This window comes from Oryzias melastigma, linkage group LG9, assembly GCF_002922805.2.
Source record: "Oryzias melastigma strain HK-1 linkage group LG9, ASM292280v2, whole genome shotgun sequence".
NCBI classification, from domain to species: Eukaryota; Metazoa; Chordata; class Actinopteri; order Beloniformes; family Adrianichthyidae; genus Oryzias; species Oryzias melastigma.
In genome coordinates, this window is record NC_050520.1 from 23,020,296 (window position 1) to 23,029,214 (window position 8,919).

The following is an 8,919-nucleotide window of genomic DNA, read 5'->3' on the forward strand; positions in this document are numbered from 1 at the left end:
CCCTGGACCCTGTTTTGTTTCTTTTAGGTCAGTTTGATAGGTTGCCTTAGTTACCTTGACAGATGATGTTGCTCCACAAACCTTTACACCTGGCCAGGAGATGTGTACTGCTACAATGGATACAAGTGCAACCTCCATCCAGCACACGATGGTACAGGTAACTCTGACATTTTCTACAAGACTTGTCACTCTTATCTGGATCCCCTTCCAAGAGAAATAGCTGATATATTTGTAAAGGAGGCTCAGATTTTGTATCCCAATAAATTAGTGACTGCTTCAAGAAAATTCTCCAAGATGTTTTTCTAACCTAGATTTTGTGTGCACGTTTAACTAGTTAAATATCTGCTGTGCTGGTTTGTGTTGTGTGATCCATCTTGTGACCTTTCTGTGTGAGTTTGAAAAGTGGGATGTGGACATTTACTATCTTTCCAAATGTTTTGTTCCAAAGTTCCCTGAACCCGTAACATTTAAAAGACACTGTTCATATGGACATGAAGCATTACACTCAAAGGCTATCACACTTTCTCCCCATCATGGTGAGTAGATAATGTCATGAATTGCTTTTAAATTATTAATTTTTAGTTGCTTCTTTATTGTACTGACCACATAACAGAAACCATGTTCTAACATTTTATGATAGTGATGTTTTAAAACTTTTTGAAATTTTCAGTGGGATGTTTTACTCTGTAATCAGTTGTTGAATTTCTAAAACATATATTTTTTTTTCTGCAGAAAACTTTGACTCTGGCTCTGGTTGTGTGTGTGGTGATATCACTGGCTAATGCTCACTGCTTCTTTAGGCAAATCGATCCCGGTAAAAGAAAATGAACAGGGAAATGAGCAAAAACATTGATTTATTTTATTTTTTTGGGGGGTAAACCATCTATTCTTGTTGCTCCTGCAGACGCTACTCATTGTCAGGACGAATTGGATGGGAGTTGGCATGCAGTCGGGTCCTCATGGATAAGTAACTGCATGAACTGCACCTGCTTCTCCTGTTGCTCTACGTATGTACACACGGAGCTGCAAACTTGACCTTTTTATTTGACCTTTTGCTTGGGTAACAGCATTAACTGTTGGTTGCAGGTACGCCATTCCATGGATTTTCCCCGAAGATGACTGTGAATCTGTCTTTGACAATTCAACGTGTGAATACATTGTGCGAAGAAAAGACAATCCATCTGTACTGTGTCCAATCACGGCTGCAGTAGGGAAATGAAGCCATCGTTGACATGTTGTTTTACCATGATGTCAGATAAATACATTTTATAAAATGTGCTCTAAGCAAGATAGAACCCCTAAATTGAGTCACATTTATACATTTGGATAGTTTAAATGATGTCTTCACTTACTCACTTTAACATGAATGAATTATAAACACAAATAAAGACTGCTGGTTATTGTATCTATTTTAACTGTTTAGTAGTGTAAGGTACCATGACATTTCAGTAAGGAGAGAACTAAAAAGTAGAACTGAAAGATTTAATTGTGAAGATATATTTATGAAACATATAGCCTGAAAATAATAGTCAACCGCATGAGTTGGAGAAGAGGAGGCGGAGGAACACTTGGACCACCAGAGCCCAGACGCTGATGGTAGTTAGGCAGGACCGGTGCAATGTCTGGAATGTGGAAAAAACAAACTTTAATGAATTTAGAAGTAGAAGTTTTATTGTGAAGAAAGTGAGTACTTCAGCTATTGGCTCCGAGAGCATGCTAATTGACTAATCATTTAAAGGTCAAACTCCTCAACATTATGTCAACTTTAATGATTTGCAAGCCAAATAGTGAGCTCATATTAAACAACAAAAATGTCACTTTGACATTTCAGAAATAAATTATGTTGAGATCTAAACTACAACATAATGACTGACAAAGTATTTTTCTAAGAATTTCAGACCATGGCTGTCTACTGCCGACAAGAACATTTAGCAGATTTTCAAGGAAAACTGATTGTTTAATATAAGCTGTCTGAGTTTTTTTTTTGGCTCTATTATTACATTTTCTAAACTAAGCAAACACTGATTTGCACATTGCACTTTCATCTTCCTTTTTTTTATTGGATATTGATATTTTTGTTTGACTTTGACGTGCAGCCTTCTTATCTCTCCTCATGTTTGACTCAGAAGGCCAAAGGACACACAGCGTTTTAAAAAAACAAAACAGAATTGTAATTTCCCAAAAACATTTGCAATATTTACAAATCCTGTGTAACTTTAGAACTTTGACAGCAATGACTGTAGATACCATTCTTTATTTACAGATAATTGTTTTAATTTATTCACGTTTGACCTGATAAACGTCTGAGTTTTTTAGAAGAAAAATGAAAGTCAATCTGTCAAACACGAGGAGACTTAGACCCTCAATTACCAATGAAATGTCAAAACATAATTTTAATCTAAAATAAAATAAAACAAAATTATGTCCACTACAGTTATTTTTAAATGCAACTTTCCTTAGAAAATAATATTGTGAATCTAAAGGTCAGATTGAGAATTCTGGCAAACAAGTACAATAGTTAATTGCTTGCTTTTCAAGTATCTTTTAAGCAAATTATGTTTGTTGCACATTAGAAAAAACATTTTATCTAATTTATCCTGCTAATATTAGAAACTAAGATACTTTGTTTTGTTCAAATTAATGAGACAAACTAACCAGATATAGTTAAAAGAAAGTTTTAAGTTGTAGATTGGGTAGACAGCAAAAAATTATTAGAAAACTTAAACTAGAAAGTGAAATCCAACAAAAGCTATACTGACAAAAACATTTGTTAAAAAATTGATTATTTGAACGAACCAACATTGTAAGTGTAGTTTATGGTTTATGTAACAAAATGAGTTATGTCTTACATCAGAGCTTCTCATTGTTTTTATAGCGGAGGGCCAAATTAAGAAAACAACATTAGACTGGGGGACAATTGTGATGAAAAAAAAGGATAAAGAGAAAAATGTTTTTAATAACTTCAATGACCAAGTGTTATTTATACAGTTAACAGAGCATAAACAGAGCAAGATTAGCTGAGAAATATTGGATCAACTTGGATAAAACATTTCCTACCACTAGATGGTAGTCAGACTCCAAACTTTCTGATGTTTTTACTGCACTGCCCTCAATACACGTTTGCAGCTGAGAAACACAGAGAGAATTGGAGAAGAAAGTTTTACAAAGACATCCAGGGTTTGAGGATTTTTCTGCGGTATGCTTCTGAAATGAAAAAAAGCATAAGTGGATGGAGGCGGTAAAGCTCATCTTATCCTAGTCGGTGCTGTGCTGGACTCAGAGATGGGACAGTGTCATCAACCCTCCTGCTTTGTCTGTGCTCTCCTCCTCAAACTCAGCTCCTGCATGGATTACTGCTTTTGTCTTCTGCCAGCATCTGTGGAGCACTGAGAGCTGCAAGGAGGATTGTTTCAGAGCGGTCATTTTTGTTGTGTTCTCACTTTTGTGTGTGTGCATGGCTGGAATAATGTCTCCATGCTGGAGGAGAAGTTTTCTGTTTGTGCTGATGTTTGGTCCCATGCTGTATATTCTCACTGCTGAAAATGCTGGACCAGGCAGTGACACCAGGCAAGATAAGACGTCCTCGTGCTTTGGAGGCTTTGATCTCTACTTTGTTTTGGACAAGTAAGTTCTCAAACATTCATAAACAGAAAGTCTTGCAGGAAATTGTAGCAAAAATATGCCAACAATCTGCAACCAGTTAACATTTATCATAATATTTGCCTTGCAGTAAATTATTAGTCTTCTTTTGTAGTTTACTATGCATACAGCACGTTTATTTTTACAGAAAAACTAAAATTATTTACTGTGTGATGAACTGATATTAAGTTATACCTAAATGATAAAAATGCATCATTTTAGTGGTGAACTTTTTGCAGATATGTGCACAGAGACCAACATTTTTTGAGCACCCCAATCTGTTACTTCTGAACAAACAGTCATTATTTTCTTTTTTGCTTGATGTAATCATTTTAAAGCTTTTGATGTCTTAATAGCTATTGCATTTTAAAGAGAGCAAAGAAAATTGCTTGTTAAATTGAAAACCATTGAAATGATCAAATGATAGCAACATAAATAGCCCCATTAAAGTCTATTTTTGTGCAAATAAAGGTTCAGTTTAAACGCAGTGCTGCATGGGAATCTGATTGAAAGGTTTTACGGATATTGGCTGCAAAAGTACATTACAGACTAGAAATATATCCAGGCCAAACATAACGTTTACTGTGAAAGAAAAAAAAATAGCAATCATAAAGTAATCAAAGTGTTTGTTTTAGTTCTTTACTAGATTTATGTGTTTGCTGACAGTGTTTATTGCTAATTCAGTGTAAAAGCTGTTGGTTTATTTTTTCTTTTCTTGATTGTCATCCAGGTCAGACTTTGACACACTTTTCAGTGATCCCATTCTTTATCTCACCTCACTCTGGTTTCACAGCATCACTCTAATCTTTCCTCTTTCATCCAGTCGTCACGTCTGCATTGTATTTCTCCATTTGGTCCAGATGTTTCAGGGCTTATTTGGCCGGGCTTTTTCTGTTTTGGTAACAATGGAAAGATCTGCTTAAAGGTTATGAACACACTTTAAATCAAAAGCATTTTTCTGAATCAGCAATGATGTGCATTTACAATAGTTAACAATTTGAAGTTAAAAGAAACAATCCAGATGTGAATTCATAGGGGGAAAAATAAAGAGAAGAAAGTTGAGTTCAGATCTGCTCTGAAGGATCGCATTTCCCAATGGAGCAGAGTTTAATGAGGGCATGTTCTGATTACAACACCTATAAAGTATTTCAAACATTAAGAAGTGCTTAACTGTAATACGAGGAGTGTTACATCATTGCAGCTTCCCAGAGAAAACCATCTGTACAGCTTGAAGCAGTTACCAACGCTTCACTTTTCTGGAACCTTTTCAACTCAGCTGCTCTCTCGGTCTGATCGGGATGGAGACCACAAAAAGTACAACAATATGAAACCTGCATTTAGAATAGACATTGCAATGCATATATTTATTCCTTATCTTCTTAGATCTGGAAGTGTGCAGAATCACTGGACAGAGATTTACTACTTTGTTGAGCATCTAGCGCATAAATTCACGAGGTAAGCAAGAATCAGCAGAATCTCATTTCAGAAGAAATGATTGGTCACGTAACAGCCTGCATTGTCTCTCTCCCTTCCCGGCAGTCCACAGTTGCGAATGTCCTTCATTGTGTTCTCCACAGAGGGACGGATCCTGATGGGCTTGACAGAAGACAGGTGGGAGCAGCTTCTTTGAAACAGATTTGAACCTTTTTACTGTTCAACTGAAATAAATGAGTGTAGCAGCAGATCAGGACAAAGGTCACACATCGACAGTTATGAAACATGACTTTTATGACTAAGGAAGAATCAAAACAAATCTTTTCCCATGCTTCTCACGGAGTGTTGCCATTCATCTGGTCAGCTACTTAATTTTATCCGAACTGATGTGTCTGCACTTTAAAACCATCTTTTCACAGTTGCAGCATTAGAAACATCTAGTTCACCTCACCAATAAGATATTAACTTATGACGCTGATGATAATTTCTTCTGCTTTGTTGCATAGAGAACGAATTCGTAAAGGTCTGGAGGAGCTGTACGCAGTCCGTCCAGGTGGAGACACGTTCATGCACGACGGGATCCAGAGGGTGAGCAGTCTGCATCCAGCTCCAAGTTTGTACCTGCTCTCAGGCTGCTTTAAGCAGAGGAGTCCCTTTGCTCATATCATGCTAAAGTGCTTCTATTACAGTGTTTTTTTTTACACAATTCTTTCTAACATTTACAGGCTAGTGAGCAGATTTACTATGGAAATACAGAGGGTAGGTATCATCAACCCTGATAAACTTTCCTCTACGACTTTCTTGCAACCTATTTAAAAAGAAAAACAGGATTTTTTTTTCATTATAAAGGACACAATGTTCATGTTTTTTGAAGTATTAACAGAGGAATGTGGATTCAAGGTTTATCTAAGCAACTTCCAGTTATATTTATACTGCAAAACTTCTATGTTTTGGTATTTTCATGTCAACGAAATTCAATCTTCAGTAAAATACCTTTTCTCATTTTATTTTATTTTAAAGAATTCCAATAGACTTTTTGACAACAAAAGTATGTTCATGATGTAGATGAAAAGACAAATTGTGTAAATTTTCTGTTTTTGATGTGCAGGTTATCGCACAGCCAGTGTCATCATAGCTCTGACAGATGGAGAGCTGCATGAAGATCTTTTCTTCTATGCTGAGAGGGAGGTGAGACAAAAGAGAATGATTCAACTAGGTGAAACACACGACCCAACACCTGATGGACCAGATTAAACACCACGTTCATCTTCCTCAAATGGAAGAGCTTCAGTCACTAGGATATGCTGATTTATCTCTTCCTACAACCATTCAGGTCCAATATAGTTTCAACACCAAACAGCATCTTCATTACAACACAGAATTTATTAAATCTGTGTATTCTGTTTTTTGTCAAATATTTGTGCACCAATGACATGTTATATATGATCCTAAAGACCATCTTTTCTACAACAATGTTGTCAGTAATGAACAAGCTCCTCTGTATCCCTTGTTTTGAATGATGCTGTGAAAGGCAATTGAATCCAGATGTTCAGCATCTTCCTGTTTCTGCTCTGAGTCTGTTTACGTATCCGACAGGCCAACCGCTCCAGAAGTCTGGGTGCCTCCGTTTACTGCGTGGGAGTGAAGGACTTCAATGAAACGCAGGTGACTGTTGAGTCCCATGACCTCCACGACTCTGTTAATGAATGAAACTGTATGAGTTAGCTCTGTTTTTAACCAGCAGGAGTTACTATTTAATAGTGAGTTAAAGTCGGGGAGCTCGTCTCTTGTTTTTGTTTGCTACATAAGCTGCTTCACTTTCTGTGAAGCTGTGTTCATCAGGCACTTCCAGATGACTTATGTGAGTAATTTCCCTTTTGATCCTTATAATTGTTTCTTTTCCAGCTGGCAAAGATTGCAGACAGCAAAGACCATGTCTTCCCTGTAAATGATGGCTTCAACGCTTTGCAGGGAGTAATTGACTCAGTAAGGCGTTCATCTGCGCCCACACACATACACATTTAAAAAATAAGGTCAAAAAGGGGAAATAACACATACCTTATACTATTGTTCTGTCAGATTTAAGTTAAACTTGAGAATTTTTGGAAAAAGAAAGACATTTTCAGGGGTTATACTGTATTTTCTTACCAGAATGGTCATATAAATACGATGGACAGAGTATGTAGTCATCACTGGTCAGTTACCTTCAATGTTTTTCTCCTCAGATCCTTAAAAAGTCCTGCATCGAGATCCTGGCAGCAGAGCCCTCCAGTATCTGTGCAGGAGGTAACATTTTCACCCAGCTGAACTAGCTCAAGCCTTTCAAATGAAGAACATCTGTCACAGCTGGAATTGCACCTTAAACGCCATTTCCTCTGTGTTAATCGTATCTTAATTAAAACCTTTGATCTTTTTAGGGGTTTTGCCAGAAGGTTTCCAGTACTAATAAGCTTTAACATTTAAAAAAAAAACAGAAGCTTAGATAAAGAGTTATAAAACAGGAAACAATGATATAAATTTGGCTAATTTGGTAACACTTTGAGACTTAAAAGAGACTCTTTTCTTTCAGAATCCTTTCAGGTGGTTGTGAGAGGAAATGGGTTCCTGCACACCAGAAATGTCGACAAAGTCCTGTGCAGCTTCCGAATCAATGACACCTCGACGAAGAGTAAGTGAAGCACTGTTGCTATGTAGGTTTTCTAAACACGGGGCCACTTGGATGCTATTACCATCACTGCTTTTTAGTTTTTTAAAGGACACATTGTATGGTTAATAACCTGGAAAAAAGGTAAACAGAAGGGATAAAAGGCTGGAATTACTAGATAGAGAGCAGGAAACCCACACTTTAAGGACAACAGCAGACGCCCCCTGGTCTTTACAAGCAGATTACAGTAAGAGCAGTAAAAGATTTCCTTTAATTACTGCCTTAGAAGCTCTGGGAGGTCAAGCATGCACAGATAGACAAAGTGAAATGTCTTCTTTCTGAAGTTTTGCAACTAGACATGCTCCTTTTTAAGACGGATGTCAACATAAAATCAGAGTGAGAATTTGAGTATTTTATGACTTGTTTTCTATCACAAGAGTCTTAAAATAACACTATTAATATCAGATTGTTTTTTTTGTCATTGAAACATCTTAATTTTTTTGTTTTTGCACAAAGACAATTGTCTAAAATAGTTAAATTCTAAGCTCTTTAGTTTACTGAAACTTCTGTAAAGTTCTATTAATTCTTGGAAACCAATTGTTTTTTAATTGCTTTATTTTGCAGAATTGTGCATCTACACTACAACTTTCAAAACATTTGGACATTTTGGTCAGTTTATTATCAGAGGTTGGTCCTAAAATCTTTGGTTTACTCAAGAGCAGGCTACTTCTACTCAAATAATCTGCAACTTTTTCAGTTTTTGCACAGATAAACTTTTAGGGATTATTATTATTTTTGGGTCAGGTCATCTTGAAATAAATGAATGCTCTTCTTTGTGGAACTTTTTATTTTGATAGACATTTTTTTTAATCTTCAACTGAACTCTGCAAGAGTTTCATTTCTTATCTTTACTAAAAGGAAGCAAACTTTCTAGTAATCACATGTTGAGCAAATCTTCAAGCTATTGAACAAGCTATTCATCTCAAAATCGTTTTTTTTTTGCACAGTGGTGTGAACACATTAAAGGTCAAACACTGAAAAAGGAAAGTAGGACTCTGCAATTACATGTGTTGAGCAGATGAGTCAATGTTTGACTTTGTGTTGCCAGGAAAAAAGTCGCTACAAATTCAGTCAGGCGCACAGATAATGGGCTGCTGTTGTCTTGTGCACCAATGATAGACAGCGCTTGGTAGTGTGAACAT

The 8,919-nt window shown here is 36.4% G+C and overlaps 2 protein-coding genes across 2 annotated transcripts in view; both read left to right on the forward strand.

The window, feature by feature from the left end:
• Window positions 1–438: 438 nt before the first annotated feature.
• On the forward strand, window positions 439–1,405 carry LOC112148427 (beta-microseminoprotein). Its single transcript, XM_024275544.2, has 4 exons — window positions 439–536; window positions 733–814; window positions 905–1,007; window positions 1,087–1,405. Exons 1-4 carry the CDS (start codon window positions 486–488, stop codon window positions 1,217–1,219), a joined length of 369 nt encoding a protein of 122 aa, XP_024131312.1. The 5' UTR covers window positions 439–485; the 3' UTR covers window positions 1,220–1,405.
• A 163-nt stretch (window positions 1,406–1,568) lies between these two features.
• antxr1a (ANTXR cell adhesion molecule 1a) overlaps window positions 1,569–8,919 on the forward strand; it is a 15,205-nt gene continuing 7,854 nt past the window's right edge. The window contains exons 1-10 of the mRNA XM_024275530.2: window positions 1,569–3,624; window positions 5,023–5,094; window positions 5,179–5,250; window positions 5,580–5,661; window positions 5,799–5,832; window positions 6,182–6,261; window positions 6,670–6,738; window positions 6,979–7,059; window positions 7,299–7,359; window positions 7,643–7,741. Coding sequence (XP_024131298.1) covers window positions 3,455–3,624; window positions 5,023–5,094; window positions 5,179–5,250; window positions 5,580–5,661; window positions 5,799–5,832; window positions 6,182–6,261; window positions 6,670–6,738; window positions 6,979–7,059; window positions 7,299–7,359; window positions 7,643–7,741 — 820 coding nt within the window. The 5' untranslated portion in view covers window positions 1,569–3,454. The remainder of the gene's footprint in view (window positions 3,625–5,022; window positions 5,095–5,178; window positions 5,251–5,579; window positions 5,662–5,798; window positions 5,833–6,181; window positions 6,262–6,669; window positions 6,739–6,978; window positions 7,060–7,298; window positions 7,360–7,642; window positions 7,742–8,919) is intronic.